The following is a 19,857-nucleotide window of genomic DNA, read 5'->3' as shown; positions in this document are numbered from 1 at the left end:
GGAGACCACAGGTGTGAGACCCACACTAATAAGAGGAGATGAGGCCTGTAATAATTGGGATATTTAGGTGGTGGCCTGGACAGGAGCTAGTGACAGTGAGTTAGGAGGGGACATGAGGATGCCTGTGCATGAGTGTAATGAGAGGGCCGAAAGGGATGAGTCCTAGCATTAACAATCACCGATATTTATTGCGATATTTATTGCACACTTCCTGTGTCCATTGTGTCAAGAGACTGAATGAATGTTTGCTAACCACCCCACAGTGTAGGCAGGACTAGGACCTTCCTACACCCAACAGGGTGGCTCAAGTGAAGGGCCTAATTCAAATTCAGCACACCACAGTTCTTCAGGGCCCAGGCTCTTCCCCACTATACAAAACACTTGGGCCATTAAGGAAGAACCCAAACTTAGGAGGAGTGAAAGATTTAGAAGTGGAAGTGGGACAGATACTGAGTTTTGTGTGAGAATAGGTCCAAATCATGGGTTGGCGATATGGGCCAAGGAAAAGGTTAGAGAAATTGACTTTGGGTCATACTACCCAGAGGAAGGCCAGCTGTGAAAGGGGAAAGGGGGATTTCAGGAAGATACGGGAGCCAGGACACAGCTCCTTATCAGCAGGAGAGGCCAGGAGACAACAGTGAGTAGTATGTCCATAAGCAGAAGAAGGGAACTAGGGAAGACAGAGGAGTTTCACTCCAAGAAATTGGGGATGTGTTTGCAATGCTGGATCTGCCCTCATCTCTGGGGCCCAGGGTGGCCTAGAGGCCTGGTCCTTGCTGTCTTAGCAGCCCCTCTGGCCACCTTTCCAGTTTTTGCTCTGTCCTGCCATTCTAGCCTTCCAACCCTTCCTCTCAACCTGCTCAGCCCTCCCAGTGTGTGGTTACAGCTTTCTTCTACTTACTGTCCCTCACATCAATTGGTACACTTCTTTTCTTTAAATACTCAATTTTTAAAAAAAATCTTTTTAAGGGAGGGACAGGAGGGTGAAAGACCTACTGGTTTGGTAATTAATGGTGATCAATACCCACAGAAGGCTGTTTTAATGGCGTGGTGGGTTAGAATTGATGAGATGATAGAGGCTATGGAGAGAACAGCAGCTGAGGAGTTACATGCTTTGAGCAGCAGGGCTGGGCAACTGTGTCCTTGTAGTGGAGGTGGGTGGATGGGAAGCTTGTTTGCAGGCTGTGACAAGAAGGTAGGGGAAGCAGAAGAAAGTGATGAAGAGGTGGGCTACCAGAGCTCCAGGGTGTGTGTGGGGTTGGTCATGAGGGAAGAAGCTACCTTTTGAGGCTAAGAAAAAAGAAACAAGGAAGGGAGCAAGAAGGAAATGAGGAGAAAGAGAAAGCCTTGGCTTCTTCTTTCCTGGTGGAGAAGAGAGGAGACAGCTCGGGGCCACAAATATGTGGCACAGAGGAGCCGCTGATGACAGGGAGAGGGGAAGTCAGCACTAGCCACACTGAGGCCCACGAAACTGTACCTTCATTTCTTCTCTCCTCATTCAGGACTAACCAAGATGGTTCTGTGTTTTGGGCTCTGACTCAGTGTGAAGTGTGTCACTCTCTGAATCATCAGCAATACTTGATATCACTTCCTATCACTTCACTTTCTTGTGCAGGTAGTGACAGGCAGGCCCCGAGGAGGGTGAGGTCATGCTTTAAACATGTGCACATACCCAGTTCTTGCTTGAAGGATACTGAAAGGCATTTTAACTGCAGAAAGGGTGGTGGATTTCATTCTCATGACCTCAAATGTTTAACAAAGTTTAACAAAGCAGACATGAACTGAAATAGGAGTTTTTAGTTTCTCAGGGGATAATCAGATGGCAATTCCCTTCATGGACCGGTAACATATTTTTCTTTGAAGCAGAAAATGATCTGTACAGAGCACAAAACTGTATTTTATCTTAATGATGAGCTCCATAGAACTTTTCTTTAAATGGAGGAAACCATTTGATTGGTGGGCGTTTGACAATAAAAATAGAGCACAGCAGCTGTTTAGTTTTACAAGCCTAATGTAATATTAAAACCTATAAAACAGCCAGTCCGAGTGGTGCATGCCTGTAATCCCAGCTATTAGGGATGCTGAAGCAGGAGGATGGCAGCCTTGAGGCCAGTCTGGGAAATTCAGCAAAACCCTATCTCAAAATAAAATATAAAAAGAACCAGGGGTATAGCTCAGTAGTAGAGCACCCCTGAGTTCAAGCCCCAGTACCAAAACAAAAACAAAAACAAAAACAAAAACAAAGCTACTACAAAATACTTCTCACATTAAATATTAGTACTGTGACACTTAATACTCTATCTCCAAAACACCAGAGGCCTCACATCTCAACATTAATTTATTAATGCATCATTACTAACAGCACAGGAATGTATGAGAAGGGTTTGGACCCCATCCTGCTGCTGTTCAAGGACTAAAACCATCTGAGTATTTTCTAATTGATAGGGCTAAAAGAATGGTACCAGGACCTGTTTTCATTTGCCTTCCTTCAAGATGCAATTCTTGATATTTATAGACCTGTGTGTGTGTGTATAAATAAATGGCTTCTATGTCTATTCTAACAATAAGCAAGATTCAAATTTCTATTTTTTTACTTTAAAGTTTTCACTCCCAAGACTTAAGAAAATATATTCCTAAAATACACCAGACCTCATGGTATTCTTTCAAGTCCTGGAGATGTTGAGGATCAGCAACTCGGAATTCCCTGAGGCAGCAGGGGCTACACCTGTAACACATTTTTTGTATGGAAGAATTTCCTAAGTGCCTTTAGATGTATATTAATTAAGCTTAATCTCTTACCCTATTGTTGGGTTGATGTTCGGATCAAAACTGTCTTCCACAAACCGCCACACGATACTGGATTTGCCTACACCTGTATCCTGAAAGAGAATGAGAAGTGCGACTAAGAAAAAGTGAACCTGCTTGCAAGCGCAAAAATCAACTTTATGGTATAAGTTCAGGATTTCAGAAAAATAATATTAGATGTGTATCAAATTGTGTAAGTTGAGGGGCACAAAAGAGGTTTTCATAAAAACTTAAATAGGAGAGTTCAAATGTGTCATAGGGGAAGTGTTTTGCAGTTTTTAAGACATCAGGACCTTTGAACCACTTGAAGTTTCTGCTTTATGTGAAAAGTGACACACTTGCTTTTTCCAACATGTATTTGTAAACTCTGAGCTCTTGAATTAGTTGAGTATCCCTGATGAATTCTGTCCCCACCCTATTCGGAGGGCAACAAAGTCTAGTTGTGGGAACTCTTTTTCATCTTCAAAGCAGAAACTCAGGAAGGAGAGCATCAACCTCAGAAGACTCTGAAAGGGCCAAAGTACCCTGACAAGACAGGAAACCCAAGCTGCACGCTCGCCTTTGGGGTTTCCTGGTTTGAACACCCCCTCTCCGCGGGAAGAGTTACTTCGCGAAGTAACTCTGCAAGAAGTGTCAGGGTGTCCCACGAGTTCAACAGACGGGAAGGAGGCCAGTGTTGCTGGTCGACCTCTAGACCTGCGGGCTTCCCGGGGGGGTGGGGCTGGCCGCTCCCACCCTGCACCAGCCATCCCAGGCGGGCAGCCTGCGCCCCGGGGAGGGGGTCCCCGTGGGTCCTCGCGCCCGGGCTTCGGCAGGGCGCGGCCAGGTGGCGAGTGGCCCGGGACAGGGCGGGGTGGAGGGGCCGCGGGCGCCGGGGACCCGCCCGCCCGGCCTCCCGCGGCCTCCCGGCGGGGCCTGCCACCACTCACCCCCAGCAGGCACACTTTGAGCTCCCTCAGAGCCATGGCCTGGGAGCCCCGGCCGCGGGCCCGCCGCCGCCCTAAGTTGAGGGAGAGGCCCGGCCCAGCACGAGCATCCCCCGGCGCTGCCGCCGCACGGCCTGGCCCCGGCCGCGGGGCACGCAGAGGCGGCGGCCGCTCGTAAGCCGGCCCTCGGCCTGGCCTGCCTGCCGCCAGCCGCGCGGAGCCGCCTCAGCAGCCGGGACGCCGCCACGGCTTCCGGGACGCCACAGTCGCCGCCATCTTGGGACGCCGACCGGGTCACCTGACCTCCCCGCCCACCTCGGCAGCCACCTTCGCCGCGAGGGCGGGGCGGCCGGGGCGGGGCCTGGGACAGTGGCCCCGCCCCCGACCGGCTCAAGATGGCGAGCGAGCGGGCGGTCGCGGGCTGCCGGCGGTCCCCGCCCCTACCTCCCCGCCCAGCTCCGGGGGTGTGTCCCAGCCCGCCCGGGTCCCGGCGCTCTGCGGGCTGGCAGGACTACTGGACTCCGGTGAGTACCGCCGCGCCCCGCCCTCCGCGGGCCACCTGTGGCGCCCGCCCGCCAGGAGGAAGGGCTCCCTCCCGGCGTCGCCCTCCTCCCCGCGCTCCGGGCGCGCCAGCACCGGGTCCCGCCCTCGGCCCTGGGAGTCCCGGGCCCCCTCATTTCTTGGGTGGGACCCTCCACTGTCCCATCGTGCCAAGAACTCTCCTTTTCTTTGGAGAACTTTGAGGCTGCTGGGGGGGGGGGGGTTCGTGGTGTGTGAAGCCTTAACTTTCTGTCGGTTCTCTTGGTTCGCGCTGGTTGCGGTTCTGCACGGCCCAGGTGGACCAGAAAGAGCTGCCGCTCCGCGGGTATGCTACAAGTGGCCTCCACACCAGGGGTGCCGGGGGTGAGGAAGGCCCGTGTAAATCGCCAAAATAGCTCCCTGTGGTCTGGGCCTTCGGGGTCCTGGTCAGGGAGGAAACTACCTCTCTACCCTTACCATCTGCAGATTTCCTACCAAGAGCTGGTGTTGACTGAAAGGCTTCCACAGACCAGGCAGTGTTAAATCTTACACCCTTTCCCTCTTTAGAGAGGGCAACTTTAGGGCTGGGGTTGTGGCTCAGTGGTAGAGCGCTTGCCTAGCATGCAAGAGGCACTGGGTTCCATCCTCAGCACCACATAAAAATAAGATAAAGATACTGTGTCCACCTGAAACTAAAAAATAAATATTAAAAAATTTAAAAAACAGCAACTTTATTGAAGTAGCAGCACACTTGAAGGGGCGATAGAAGTAAGTGGGGAGCTGACTCTCTGGGGTTATATGGAGCAGGATGAAAACCTTACGTGCTATTTACTAGCAGTGTGATCCTGGGCCAGTTAGTATACCACTGCAAGTGCTAGTGACCATATTTGAAATTGGGCATCATAGCAGCCCACCTCAGAAGACTTGTGAGAATTGAATGTATAAAGGGTTTAATATGAAGCCTGTATGTAATAAACACTCAGTAAATATTGGCTACCATTATGGTTATTAATATGAGCATTACTAATATTTAACTTTCTTGAGCCAGGTACAGTTTAAACCTGGGTTCTAAGAGCTGAGTAGTTTTACCTGTGGGCATCCTCAAGTCAAAGGAATGTATCATTTCCCTGGTACATGATGGTGAATTGCCATCAAGGTGCCTTTCATTCATAGATTTGATGTTTGGCGTAGCAGGAAAAACTTTTCTACTAGTTTCAGTTGTCTAGCCAACACAAATCTCAGCAGCTTAACCAGCATTTTATTATTTCTTTCATTTTCTGGTTTGATTGGGTGGTACTCCTGCAAGGACCTGAGTTCTCCAGGTGATGTTTCTGCTTGGCTTGGTTGGCCTTCTCATGGTGTGGTGGCCACAGGGAGTTGAACTTTCTTGCTGGTGGCTAGTTTCCTTCAGTCTTTTTTATGTATTTAATGTGTAAAAGGGAAGTAAAAGAGTACAAAGGAAAAATTATGATTTCTTTTTGGCCTTATTTGAATATAAGTATTGGGTATTTGAGACTTGTAGTAAAAAAAGGCTCATATACTCTTTAGCAGATGGCTGAAGACTTGCCCCAGTAAGGAAGTAAACCATCATATGGCTCTGAACATAATCACTCCTCAGGTAGGACAACTTTGGGAGTCTCTTCCAGCTTCTTGTTTGGATAGGGGTGGGAGCTACAAGGTGCTGTGCCTTATGACTTCGGAGTATAGTGAATCTAATAGCCGGTAGTAGGAGGTCTTCCCTTACCCCTCAACTTATTTTTTATTTTCATTTATTTGTATTTTTGGTTTAGTATTTTTGATCTTTTTAATTTTTTTATTTGTTCCTTTTAGATATACATGACAGTAGAGTGTATTTTGACATTATACATAACTGGAATATAACTTATTTCTAATTAGAATCCCATTCTTGTGATTGTACATGATGTGGCATTTCACTGGTGGTGTAGTCCCTCAATTTGTGCTGACTTGTGTCTTATACTTGATGATTGGAGTATTTGGGTGGCATTATCACACGGATTGACACCAAGAACTCTGAAGCCCTACTACCCTTTCCTGGCTTTCCATAACCTGTAGCTGGGTTGGCTTGGGTGGATCACTCGCCCAATCTGTTTATTTCTCCTCCTCCTCCTCTTCCTCCTCCTTCTCCTCCTCCTCCAGGAATCAGGGATTGAAATCAGGGGTGCTTAACCACTGAACCACACTCCCAGCCCTTTTTCATATTTTATTTTGAGATAGACTCGTGAGTTGCTTGGGGCCTCACTAAGTTGCTGAAGCTGGCTTTGAGCTTGTGGTCATCATGCCTTAGCCTCCCAAGCCGTTGGGATTACAGGCATGTGCCACAGCACCTGGCCTTTTTAATTTCTTTGGAAAATGGCATGATAGGTGATGTATCCTAGTGTAGGCTTGAGGATCAGATGAGATAGTACACATAAAACATTGTAACCCAATGCCTGGCATAGTGGGTATTCTGTTCAGTAGTGGGTATTCTGTTCAGCTGCTACTATGTGAGGTATTTTGGATTACCTGCATTTTAAATGAAAAAAACAACAACCCTGAGAATTAGACTAAATAACTTATCTAGTATGGCACAATTTGTAAATGGTAGAACTAACAATCAAATTCTGTTCCTTCTGACTCTTGTTCTTTTTATTCCATTGTGCAGATCAGTCTCACAAATATTCTTTTTAAATTATTTTTTTTTTTTTTTGGAATAGGATCTTTTTCTGTTGCCCAGGCTTATTTTGAACTCATGGACTATAGTGATCCTCCTACCTGAGCCTCCAAGTAGCTGGAAATGTCAGCACACACCACCACAACTCGCTATAAAGACTTAACCCAGTGATTGGGGGATAGGTGTCAGTTTGGGTGGTACTGTGTCTGTTGTCCCCTTGGGCACTTTTGTTTAAATGATGCAATGCTTCTTGGTTTAGACTATAAGTCCCTTCCAGCAGAGATGTAGGTCATCCTTTCTTATAACTCAATGTGCTGCATGATCTAGGTGCTCAATTAATGTTGTTATGTTAACAATAATGGGTCCCTAGGTGTGTTTGATTTACTTTGTGATTCTTGATTAAGTTTGGTTAATTCATAAAAGAGACCATAATGAATGGGTGCCTTGTTTTTTTAAATCATTCAGAGTCTTCGGGCCATCAGAGCACTGAAAAGATTTAATTTTAGGGAATTGGCTTGCTGAAGCAATCGAAATTCCTTCTCTGGAGAGCAGAAAGTGTGGGGGGATGGCCTAGCATATTGGTTTTCACGTAGCACTGCCTGTGGAAGGTGGAGCTCAAGAGTCAGCCTAAGGGGCCGAGGGTCTGTGAATGTTAGGGTTGCTTATAACATGTGAAGGCTGAAAAAGTATTATTGTTGGTAAGGTTTGCTTGTCCAACTTAGAATTTAATGGATGAACAAAAGTGGGTGGGAAAAAAAAACCATGAAAGGAATCTATTGCAAATCTAGAGACCTGAGAGACTTGTCAACAAATTATAATATGTAGTTGCTATGGTTTGGATCTAGAATGTCCCCAAAGGCTCATATATCAAAGGCTTGGTCTCCAATTCATCAATGTTCGAAAGTGGAGCTTTTAAGAAATGATTGGATCACAAGGCCTCTAACCTCGTCTGTAGGTTAATCTGTTGGTGGATTTATAATTTGAATGGACTACTTGGAGTTTGTAGAGACTGTAGGAGTTGTAATGGGGGGGGGCTTTGGGGACTTTATCTTGTCCCCAGCCCTTCCCTCCCTCTCTTCTCTCTCTCTCCCTTCCTCTCTCCCTCTCTGCTGCTGTAAGGTGAGCAGTTTTCCTCTGCCATGTCCTTCTGTCATGATGTTTTGACTTTGGAACCAGCCATTCAGAACTGAGACCTCTGAAAGTGTGCGTCAAATATATCTTTCCTTTTCTCAGGCACTTTGTGCTAGTGGAGGAAAGCTGACTGACGCAGCAGTCATGTTTGGACCCTTGGTTGCACTCTCCAGGGAAGGACGTCATAAAGATAGCTGAAGAGCACTGAGCTTGAGACTGGGTATTGGTAGCAAGAATTCTTGTTAATTTTGTTGGGTGTGATAATGGGTGCTATTTTTTTATTTGTTAGATGTGATAAAGGTGTTATCCAAAACAAACAAGCCTTCATGAGTGAAATGATTTGATGTGTGACGTTTGCTTTTAAATGCTGCAACAAATATTAAATAAAAGGTTGGGAGAAGGGGTCATGGAAAAAAATGGCTGGGGACTAGCCTCTCTATTTTTACATGTTTAAAAATTTTCCAAGAGATGTTTTAAAAATGAGGAGCATCACATGATCAAGCACCAGCAAGGGAATTGGAAGTGGACTTTAATTCTGAAGTCATTATAGAGTTATAGATGCATCAGCTTCAAGAGAACGGCTCATAAAAACATTAGTATTTGGGGGAATGAGTGTTTCTTTTCAAATGCTTAGTTTTCAAAGGGTATCTGTGAAAGAGCTTGGAAGAGGGCATACTATGTATAACAAAAGCCAGGTGCCAACTGATATCTGGAGCCCTGGTGAAAACAGGCTCTGCCAGGCCAGTGGGATATGGACATATTCAGAGTCTTAGTGCTAGAAAGTACAAAGCGTGTCCACCTTGAATGAAAGATGTCTCCAGAGCCAGGGCATTCCGGTCCACCTGCTTTGTTCCATGATTGTGAAAAGGCCCTTGTCAAGGACTATCACTAAGCTGCTGGCCTCCAGGCCAGAGGTATTTCATTAATTTGAGCCCAAAACTATTGGACTTTTTATCTGACTAGTATAAACTTGGATCAAAGATTGTCAGTTATAACGTTTTTATAAAAGTTTGCCTGTCAAGTGAAATAATTTGAATAGGATTGGCAACTAATTTAGTACTCTAATACTTGAGAACTAGGAAAAAAACTCAGATATCAGATTATTTTTTTAATCAGAGATGGGCAAATTCTTTTCCATGAAGGTCAGATTACAACTGAGTTTGGCTTTTCAGGTCTGAAGATATCTGGCACAGCCTCAGCTCTGTGGTTATAGCCTGAAGCAGTTGTAAAGCTCACATAAATGACTGCATAGCTGTGTCCTCCAAGACTTTATCTACAAACATAGGCAGTAGGCAGATTGGCTTCCTGGGCGGTGGCTTGCGGACCCCTGCTATAAGTCACGCTTGGCTTTATTCCCTTAGTGCTGCCATGACTGTTGAGTTGAGCCAACCTGACCAGGGCCTCTCCCAGGATCAGGGAGAAAGCTGAGTGTTGAACCAGGACCACCCTGTTCTGTTGAAAGCCCCTTGGCAAGTTGCCCACCTGAGGTCTCATCTGTCCTGTGCTAGTTGAGAATGAACGTGTCTTCTTGTTGGGATGAGCATAGCAGGGGACCAGAGTCACAGTGGGGGAAGCAGGTCCAGCCTTGTTCCCCTCCTGCTCTGGGCTATTCACTTTGATTGCCCTTTATTTTACTTTTCTCCCACTTCTCCTTTGCCACTTCATTCCCTTCCTCCTCCTCCTTCTTCTTCCTTCTCTTTCTTCCTTCTGTGTATCTTTTTGTGTGTGTGTGTGTGTGTGTGTGTGTGTTTGGTACCAGGGATTGAACTCAGAGGTGCTTAACCTCTGAGACACATCCCCATCCACTTTTATTTTTTGAGACAGGGTCTTACTAAGTTTCTTAGAACTTTGCTGAGACTAATCTTGAACTTGCAGTCCTTCTGCCTCCTGCCTCCTGAGTCGCTGGGATATTAGGCATGTGCAACCATGTCTGGCTCTGTCTGTATCTTTTAATTGATTTTTTTTCCAATTTACATTCAAGGTTATTATTGCTAAGTACAAGTCTTAGCCTTGTTATTTTGTTAAATTTCTTATGTTTATTTTGAATATTCCTTGATCTTTTATTCCTCTCTTATTTTTCATCATTGTAGTTTGAATCTTTACTATATTAATAAGATTTTCTTTCCCTTTTCTCTTGTGTATCTGTTCTTCTTCTGAGCTTTATACTTTTAATGTTTTCATCGTAGTAACTCTCTTTCTTTCACTTTTTGATGCAGGAGTCCAATTAGTATCCAATAATTGGGTCAGGTGGGCTTGAATCTTCAATTTTTGCTTGTGTTGGAAAGTCTGTTTCTTCCTTACTTCTGAAGGATAGCTTTGCTTGAAACACAACTCCTTACTTGGTATTTTGATTCTTCTCTGTGGAAGTGGAGCCCAACACTGGGCTCCTCTACTCTGCCATCTTCATAGAAACTTTTTATTGACTTTTTGGATAGAAAGGGGAATTTATTTGCCAGGAAAGATGATTACATCATATTTCTTCTCAAAACAGTGCATGTCTTCCTCTTTGCTGATTGGTTTCAGGGGTGCAGTCCATGGTTGGCTGACTCCATTGCTCTGGGTTTGAGGTGAGGCAGAGCATCGTGGTGGGAGGGTGTGGTGGACCAAAGCTGCTCAGGGCAGGCTAGAATCAGAGAAGGTCCTGGATTTTTCATTTCCTGTGAAGCCAACAGATGAACATTAGCAATTCCTTGAAATTATCTCTGTTTGGAAAAGAGTTGTAAATGGCTATCTTCATCACAAATAAGAATAAAATCACATCATAAAATTTTTAAACATTTTTTATTAGAAATTTTGTAACAAACCTAGGTAATGGAAGAGGAAATGTTTTTCATCTTCAAAAAGCCCATTAGTCTTAACCCTGATGGGAAGAAGAAAAGAGGTGAGGGTACATGGTTGGCTACCACGTTTGATAGTCAATCACCCATGAAACCAGTGTCCCTCCAACTTTTCCAAGGTGCCAGGACTGCAGGAAGTGCTAGGCACAGAGGCATGAAGAAGCCTTGGGACCACCTCCTGAGATGCTCCCTGCCTAGAGGGGTGGCAGACAGTAAAGGTGGTACAGACAGAGATAGGAGAGAGAGGCAAGAGCTAGGGCACCAGGAAGAGAGGGGGACTGTGCGCTGAGAGGAGGTGGGGGTGTGACATTGGAGTGGGGTGACGCTGAGGAAGGCAGCTCTCTGGGCAAAATATGCACAGAGGTGGAGTTTTGAGACAGCCTGCCCTGTTAGATGAGGCTTGATGAGCAGGTGGGAGACTTGGAAATAAGGGGTGTGTGGGAGATAAGGAATAGGAGGAGACTGGGTGATAGGACTGATGACTGTCAAGGGAAGAATCTGCTCCACCAGCTAGATGTTTTGCTGGAACTTAAGTCTTAGTAAGGCAACCCCTGGCTGTGCTACAAAAGCTATTGTTTTTTTAGGACTAATGATATGGCAATCCGTGTTCTGAGAGCTTCTAACATTTTAATTTGAGTACAAAACCCCTATAAGACAGGTATTTTTAACTTCATTTTATTGCTCAGCAGGCTCAAAAGGGGCTCAGAAAGGCTAAGTAACTTGCCCCAAGTAACCCAGGTAGTGAGTGGCAGGGGTGGAATTTAAGTTAGAGACTGACGGTAGAATTCATCTTAGCCACTCTTCTTTGGACGACTCATCATTCACTCATATTTATGCATGCATTCATTCATTCACAGAACTAATGTTTATTGAGGGCCTGTTAAGTCTCAGAACTACATAGGCATTGTGGACACAGTGGTGAGTAAAAAAAACCTGGGTTCTCCTCTCATGGAGCTTTGAGTCCAGGAGCAGAGAAGGACATTAAACTGGTGAACATAAACTAATGAGATAATTTCAGGTGCTGTGAAGGACACATTGCAAAGCCAGTGTGATGGAAAGTCCCAGTGCAGTGTGGCTGGAGGGATGCAGGCACTGCTTGCTGTGACTGCCTAAGGCATCTCCAAGCTCTGAGAGAGGCTCTTGAGTTAAGATTCAAGTAAAGACAGAGATTGTCACATGAAGAGCTAGAGGAAGTGCCCAGGTGTAGTTCTTTCCTGTCAAGGAATAGCTGGAAGGCCTGTGTGTCTGGAGTGCTCTCAGTGACAGACCCTAGAGGTGGGAGGAGAAGGTGGGGCCGTACCACTCGTGGGCCTTAAGTCTGTCTCAAGGTGAAGTGTCTGCTTTTAACAATTTTTTAAACAGTGCTGGGGATCAAACCCAGCATCTTGCACATAATAGGGAAGTATACCCCTGAGCTACCCAAGTCCTGAAGGCCTTGCCTTGTATTCAGGAGTCATGGGAAGTCACTGGGGAATTTTAACCAGGGGAGTGACGAGAGCTGAGATTCAAGAAAGGGTGGGCTGGTGGAGAAGCAAGCCAAGAAAGCCCAGGGTGTTCCTGGGATCCAGTCAGGGGTGGGATACCATAAGGAAGACAGGCAGGAGGGCAGGGAATGGGGTTGGTAGCTGTCCCTGCTGGCAAGGGAAGACTCAGCAAAGACTGATCTTGTGGGAAACTGGTGCGACACCTCCACTCCCTCCAAATTGGGTTAGGTGCTCCTCCTCCTTGTTCCTGAAATGGCATTCTGTCTTGGGTCATCTTCTAGCAGCATTTTAAAGTACTATCATTCCATTCATTAATACTGTGTGGACTACTGCACTCACCTTCTCTTTCTCTGTCTAACTGGGTGGGTTGGCAGGAATATTGGGGTGTGTAATGTCAAAGTGAAGCACATAAACTGCTTGAAGATGCGGAGTTCTCGCCTAGCAGGTAACCTGAGCAAATGCTTCCTGTTGACCGCCAGTGTAAAAGTCAGAGTCATAAATAACGACGGGTTTTGGAAGCCCTGATTAAAGCCACAAATCAAAGAGGAATTTCCATGTATGCATGGTGTAGAGAGGACGGCTGCTCATGAATTAAGTTGGTCTTTCAGCCAGCCCATTGCCTAGTGCTGGTAATAACCATCAGTAGCCCTCAAAGATTTGCAATATAAAACATTATGTGTTGGACGGATCTGCTCATATGAGAGCTAATAAATCAGCGTGGGTCTTGTTAGAGAATGACATTTATATAGAGGAAGTTTGCCTGTTCAACTTGCCGTTGAAATTTAGTTAAGTCAACAAGGATCTGCAGTCTTGGGGGTCAGTTCCCCTACAAAAGCCAGTAATGAGTCAAGAGCATTCTTTGTCTTTTAGATGGGTTAAGTTTATCTGGTTTAGCTCATAAAAGGTAGTCCCAATTAAGGAATTTGCCTTAATACTTGTAAGCCTCTTAGTGAGAAGAACAAAACCATGTTACAACCATTTTAAGTAACAAGGGAATGGTTTTACTCAAGTTTCCTTCAAATCATGTAAAACCTTTCAAAGAGTTGTTCTTCAAAGATGGCCATTGATACCCCCTAAAACTTATTTATATAAGTTCTAGTTAGTACATTCTTCTTCTTTTTTTTTAAAAAAATACTAGTTTTGTAAATAGGGCTTACCAGCTTCTTGGCTACCCATAACCAATCTTCTGACAGTTTGAGTTGGACATGACATAGTGGACAACGTCTATTGTGTGTTCTCCATCCAGAGTTCCCCTAGCACTGTGTCAGAGACAGAATATTGGGTCATATGGATGATTGGTCTGGCCCAGGGTGTCATATCTCATCCAGAGTTATGGTGCCAGGATGACATGTTGAATGGAGAGTCGTAAATCCTGGGAGTGCCTGGAGAAGGGGTTCTTGATGAAAATGCTTTCTGGGATGGATGTGTCCTCGTGTGCTGCCTCCAGCTCCAGCCCTGTTCATGTCTTGAGACAGAAAAGAATATCATGGGGTATGTTTTATTGTGTTTAGTTTTTCTTACTTTTCACTTAAAACAGTTTTAGTGTGGCTGTTTAGTCAGGGCATGGTGGTGTTCTGTGAAGTCTCCAGTGTCTCTGAGCCACTTGAAGGTAGCAGACTTGCCTCTGCTGTGCTCAGGCCATTGTCTGGAGTGTTGTTTTCCCTTCCGCAGATCCTTTCTTTTCCCATGAGGAAGATGCTCACTTGACCTTCAAGGCACACTTGGTATCCTGCTTCTGTTGGAGAGATGTCTCCATCCCTCTGCCCTCCTCCCAGTGAGCCTGTCTCCTCCTGGCAGTTTCCCATGGCTCTTGCCATTGTGGCATTATGGGTTGTTGTGCATGAGATGACTTTTATTCCTTGGGAGCTTTCGGAATCTGGGGCCCTGTCCATTTGCCTCTGGATCCCCAGTGCTCTGTTGGGTTGTGGTTTGCTGTCAGAGTTAACCACAATGGGATGGTTTGCTACTAACAGGCTTTCTGCTCTCAGACTAATCTTTTGATTCTTTTCTTGCTGTAAAATAATCTATAACATTTCTTTTCTTTCTCTTTTTGTTAGATTATGTCTACTGTGCTTTGAGCCTGTGAAACACATTCACCTAACATCAGACTTAGAATATTAATTTATACTTAGCCTTAGACAGATTGATGTCTCGTAAAAAGCAGGCAAAAACTCAGGGGTTCAAAGTGTTTTTCACTACAGCCTTCTTGTCTGATTTATTTTATGTTCCAGATTGTTTTAAATGATGAAGGTACTGACAGTATTCATTTATTGTGGTCGATAACCCTTGAGTGACTGGTTACCATAGAGGAGGGTAAATTCTATTTCTGTATGGTAGGATTCCCAAGTATGTTTTTCTGGTGGACATTTTAATCAGAGAAGGGTTTTGGTTTGTTTGTTTGTTTTTAAAAAATATTCACCTGGCATCAGCATCAGGTGTTATTTTTTGTAAACAGGACAGGCAGGACCTACTGATCCTGATTTTGGTTATATGAGCTCTGAATCACTTTGTTCGAGTTAGATGGTAGAGGTGAGCTATGTCTTAGCTATTGGAGTTTTAGACTTGTACTTCCTGTTGGAAACCTGTAGCACTGGACTATAGGGATGTTGGGCACAGTTCAGGGAATCTGGGCAGTCTGTATGTGTGCAGCACAGTGGACTAGGGATGCTGGCAAGGGCCACAGACCTGCATGTCACACTGATACTTCTTCTAGGTCCTTCTACAACTGTCCTTTGCTAATTTAAATTATTAATCCTTTTTTTTGGTAAAATCAGTGATGTCCCATGTAAACTTGCCAGTGAACCTAAATGTGGCAGTTTATTATATCATGGATGCAAATGAAAGAAAAACATGATCAATATTGGTTTACTTTATACTTTAAACTGGACCAAGAAAGCATGGAATTATTATTAGAAATGATTTTCTTCAGAAAACTTTACTTCTCTGCATTATTTTGGGCTTTCATGAATGGAGTTGGTAATTCCCCTCTCACCAAATGTAAAAAATACAATGCAAACAATTTGAACAAGGAATGATTTATATGCTATTTCATATTCCATTCCTGACATGAACCTTAAGATTCCTGAGGTTCACGTGTAGCCTAGAGTTGTTGGGTCCTAGAACAATGGACTGCTCATGATTCTACCATGTGGCCCTAGACCCTTTATTCCTGTCAGTAGCTACCAGATAATACGTCATCCTAGCAGTGCCCAGAAATGTATTCTAGAAAACCCTTTAGAGAGCAGGACTCATTTTATGTGCTACTTTCATTGTCAGGGGACACAGCAAACTAGCTTGGCATTTCTTTCCATTCCTTCCTCCACTGCACAACTTTTATTGAGTGCCTACCATGCCAGGCATAGCAATGAGTTGATCTAGATTCTTGATCTGGGGGTGAGGGAGAGGGGAGTGGGCACGGGTGATAAACAGTAAACATAGCAAGTAAAGTTGTTTTTTATTTTTTTGTTTTGTTTTGCTTTAGGAGGTGAGGACTTCTCTGGAAAAATTGAAAAGTAGATCTGGGGGTACAGATGGGGGACTTGCAGTTTCAAAATAAGGTGGAAGACCTCCCTGAGAGGAGGATGCACAAGTAAAGATTTTAAAGAAGGGACATGACGTGAGAAGACATCTCGGAGAGGAGAGTGCCAGTCCATGGGAACAGCCAGTGCCCAGGCTCTTGTCCGGGAGGTGACTGAGTGTGTGGGCAGAGTCCTGAAGTCTGGTGTAAGTGGTGATGGAGAGGAGAGGAGGTGGGAATTCCCTGGTAAGCAGGGCAGGTAACCAGTGCAGGTAACCAGTGCAGGACACCTTTCTCCTCCAGGTGCTTCTCAATAGGGTGATTTTGTCATACCTCCTACCCCAGTGACATCTATGTCTGGAGGTAGTTTTGATTGTCACAGCTGGGGGAGGGTGCTCCTGGCACATGGTAGATAGAAGCCAGGGCTGCTGCGGAACATCCTACAGTGCAAGGAACGCCTCACATCAAAGAAGGTCAGTAGTGCTGAGGCTAAGAAACCTGTTTGAATATTACATAGTTCATAGGCTGTTGATTGATTTAGTTTGTCTTTGAAGACTTGGCCAAAAAAAATAAATAAATAAATAAAAATCATGGGAAGAGGTTATTAATCACCGTAGTTACAATTGACATTGAAGCTAATGTTGGCTATTTTCATTCATTGTGAGGAAAGAAAGTCCACATCTTGCTTATACATTTTAGTAAATCCTGGTGTTTTTAAGGAGTAATTAAAAAAAAACAACAAAAAGAAACTCATATACCATTTATAAGTAAGTAGTGATAATCTAATTTGAACTCAAGTAGGATCTTAAGATTTTGAAAAGGTCCAGGATATTGATCCACACAAGGGAATATGTTTACTTATACAGAAAAAAAAAAAGGATTTTCAGTACTTAGAATAAAAGCTATTTGCATATAAATATGAGATTATTATTAAAAGTAGTTTTCTTTTTTTTTTAAAGAGAGAGAGAGAGAGAGAGAGAGAGAGAGAGAATTTTAATATTTATTTATTTTTAGTTATTGGCGGACACAACATCTTTGTTTGTATGTGGTGCTGAGGATCGAACCCGGGCCGCACGCATGCCAGGTGAGCGTGCTATTGCTTGAGCTACATCCCCAGCCCCAAAAGTAGTTTTCTTGATTTGCATCCAACCAGATTTTTTAGAAATCAGTTATTTGTGTGCCCCTTTTATAATTTTTACCTTGTCCATATATTACCTATATTTTTCTTTTTTTAAAATTTTTTAAAGGGGGGGGGAGAGGGAGGAGAGAAAGAATTTTAATATTTATTTTTTAGTTTTCGGTGGACACAACATCTTTGTTTGTATGTGGTACTGAGGATCAAACCCGGGCCGCACGCATGCCAGGCGAGTCGCTACTGCTTGAGCCACATCCCCAGCCCCTATATTTTTCTTTATATAAAATAATTTCTTTAATTTAAAACCATTTGGGGAAACTTCTATTCATTGCTTTAAATAAAACTTAACACAATAAAACATTACTAAGTTCTAGGTAGATGCAATTGCCTTCAGTGATTCTGAATAAGAGACTGAATTCAAAGGCAGATTGCTAGTCTTAGGGGAAATGTGCGGGACATGCTGGCATCAAAGGAAACTTGCTTTTACTTTATTTCATCATATAATTGTCACAGATTTTGTGCCAAAATTTTTTTTTTTTTTTTGCAAAAAAAGTAAGGTGTGGTCATTATGTGAAGCTTTTTTGAAAAAATGGTGCTGGTATTACTTAGTTTATTATTAAATTACGTCAGAACTAGTTCTCATTCAAGGTCTCTCACTCCTACTAATTATACAGTTATTTCTCTAATACTTTTTCTTTAAATTGTCTTTGGTGCAAACTGAGGATGCATGGGAATACTGTGAATATATGTTAAAATCGAGTACTCCAAATTGATGCACATCATTTCTTCATAAGGGTTAACTATGCTTTTCTGGTCTGAAAAACATGAACATATTAGTTGTTATTGATTTGTGTATAATAGTTGAAATACTAATGATTGAGAAAATTTATCAAAGTTTTTCCAAGTGGACTTGGAAAATTTAAACTTTTGTAATTTTTTTGCACTGTTCCCATTGGTTTTGTTATCCGACACCACCCTTTGTGCCGCTCACTGTTAACACTGCAGCCTCTGCACAGACCACGCACTTGGCTTCCAGTACACCAACAACTAGCTCTGAGAGTTGCAGGCTCATGGTTCTCACATCCGTATGATAGTACTAACTCTAACTAGACTGTTTCTGTCTATAGCTAGACTTGGAGGCCCTTTAAACACTTGGACCATATTATATAATGTCTGGCACGCAGCAGACACTTAATAAATGTCCATTTCCATGGAAAGCAGTCTTCTTGAGTCTTTGATTACCAGGATTCAATCCATGAGAGTCCAGCAGCCTCAGAGAAGGAAGAGAAAGTCTTATTTCATCTTCATTCCTGAAGAATAATTTCCCCAAATATCAAGTTCTGTGTTGACAGTTTTTTCTTTAAAATTCCTCTAATGAAATGGTTTCACTGTATTCTGCTTCCATTCTTTCTGGTGAGGAGTAGAAATCATTCATATTATTATTCCATGTATGTAATTTTTTCCCTGCTGCTTTGAAAATTACCATATCTGGTTATTGGTAATTTGAGTATGATGTGGCTAAGTGAAGTTTTCTGAGTATTTGTCCTCTTTGGATTTATTAAGTTTCCTTATTTTGGACACAGATATCTTTCACCAACTTTGGGAAATTTCTGTTTATTTTTTGTCATCTTCTTTCTTCTTTGAGTCACTTCAGTGAATTTTAATATTTCATATATTGTTTCTATTCTAGAATTTGTATTTGGTGTCTTCGAATAACACTTCCTTGTTGAGAATTCTCATCTTTTTATTCACACTGGCACATTTTCCTTTACATTTATAACCATTATTAAAATCCTTGTGTGTAATCCAGCATTTGGGAATCAGTCTGTTTTGATTTTTATCTTTTCAACTAGTTGATGTTTTCCTACTTTCTTTGTATACTAATTTTGGATTGTAACCTGGATATTGTGAATGTTATGTGTTGTAGAATGTTACATGTTGTAGAATCTCTGGATTCTGCATATGCATCCAAAGAGTATTGATTTTTTAAAAAAACATTATTAGTTACTTAGATCAACTGAGGTGATAGATATGTTACCTTTTCTTTCACATAAAGGATAAATACTCCCAAATCTCAGTTCAGTTCTTTTGTCTTAGCTGTGCTGCACTGAGTTTGCCACACAAATTGCGTGGTTTAAGGATCAAATCATGGTTTGGGCAGGGTTTAATGGAGAGGGTTGCCCTCTCTGAATTTCTCCTTTCTAGAATTCCTTCAGTTTCCCTTCCCTAAATTTTCTAGTGATTATGGTTGTTCTGAACACTAGAGATATAAACATAAACAATATCAGTAATATTATGTACTCAGTGACTTAATAATAAAGAACTTACTTGTGCCAGGTATTGCATGTCTCTGTCATCTGTCTCTTTATCTTATATCATTGAGCCTGTCCTTCAACAATCTTCTGAGTTAGGCATTTTCATACACCCTTTAAGCTGAGGAAACCAAGAATCAGGTAAGATATTTATCCAAGGTTGCAAACCTAATAAGTACCTAGCTGTACATCAGAATTAGTTCTGATTCAAGACCTCTCACTCCTACTAATTATACAGTTATTTCTCTAATACTTTTCAATGAGAAATCTGGGAATTAAGCTTTTTAATTTTTCTGTTTTTGTTAATCTTTAGTGTTCTGCAGTTCATCTGGATATGGATTTGTTATTAAATATTCAGTTTAGCATTTGTATTTAAAATTGAGTATTCATTTTTTTTTTTTTAGTTCTGAAAAATTATTAGCCATCATATCTTTGTTGCCCCTTCCCGTGTTCCTTATCTCTGTGGGATTCCTGTTGGAGTTATCCTAGGCCCTAACATCCTGTTCTTCGTGGGTCCTTT

General features: G+C 43.1%; 1 protein-coding gene and 1 long non-coding RNA gene across 3 annotated transcripts in view; one reads left to right on the top strand and one right to left on the bottom strand.

Moving 5' to 3' along the window:
* The window catches only part of RAB22A (RAB22A, member RAS oncogene family), a 57,967-nt gene extending 53,938 nt beyond the window's left edge, over positions 1-4,029 (bottom strand). The window contains exons 1-2 of the mRNA XM_081289355.1: positions 3,735-4,029; positions 2,800-2,879 (exon numbers count right to left, since the gene is read on the bottom strand). Of these exons, the coding sequence (XP_081145481.1) occupies positions 2,800-2,879; positions 3,735-3,770 (116 nt within the window). The 5' untranslated portion in view covers positions 3,771-4,029. The remainder of the gene's footprint in view (positions 1-2,799; positions 2,880-3,734) is intronic.
* Positions 4,030-4,134: 105 nt separating this feature from the next.
* The window catches only part of LOC308646444, an 85,928-nt gene continuing 70,205 nt past the window's right edge, over positions 4,135-19,857 (top strand). For both annotated transcript variants that reach the window (XR_014021389.1, XR_014021390.1), the window contains exon 1: positions 4,135-4,255. This is a non-coding gene — a long non-coding RNA (uncharacterized lncRNA). The remainder of the gene's footprint in view (positions 4,256-19,857) is intronic.

This window comes from Spermophilus citellus, assembly GCF_964194105.1.
Source record: "Spermophilus citellus genome assembly, chromosome: 4".
Taxonomy (NCBI): Eukaryota; Metazoa; Chordata; class Mammalia; order Rodentia; family Sciuridae; genus Spermophilus; species Spermophilus citellus.
Note: the sequence above shows the minus strand (reverse complement) of the source record. Positions and strands in the feature narration are given on the sequence as shown.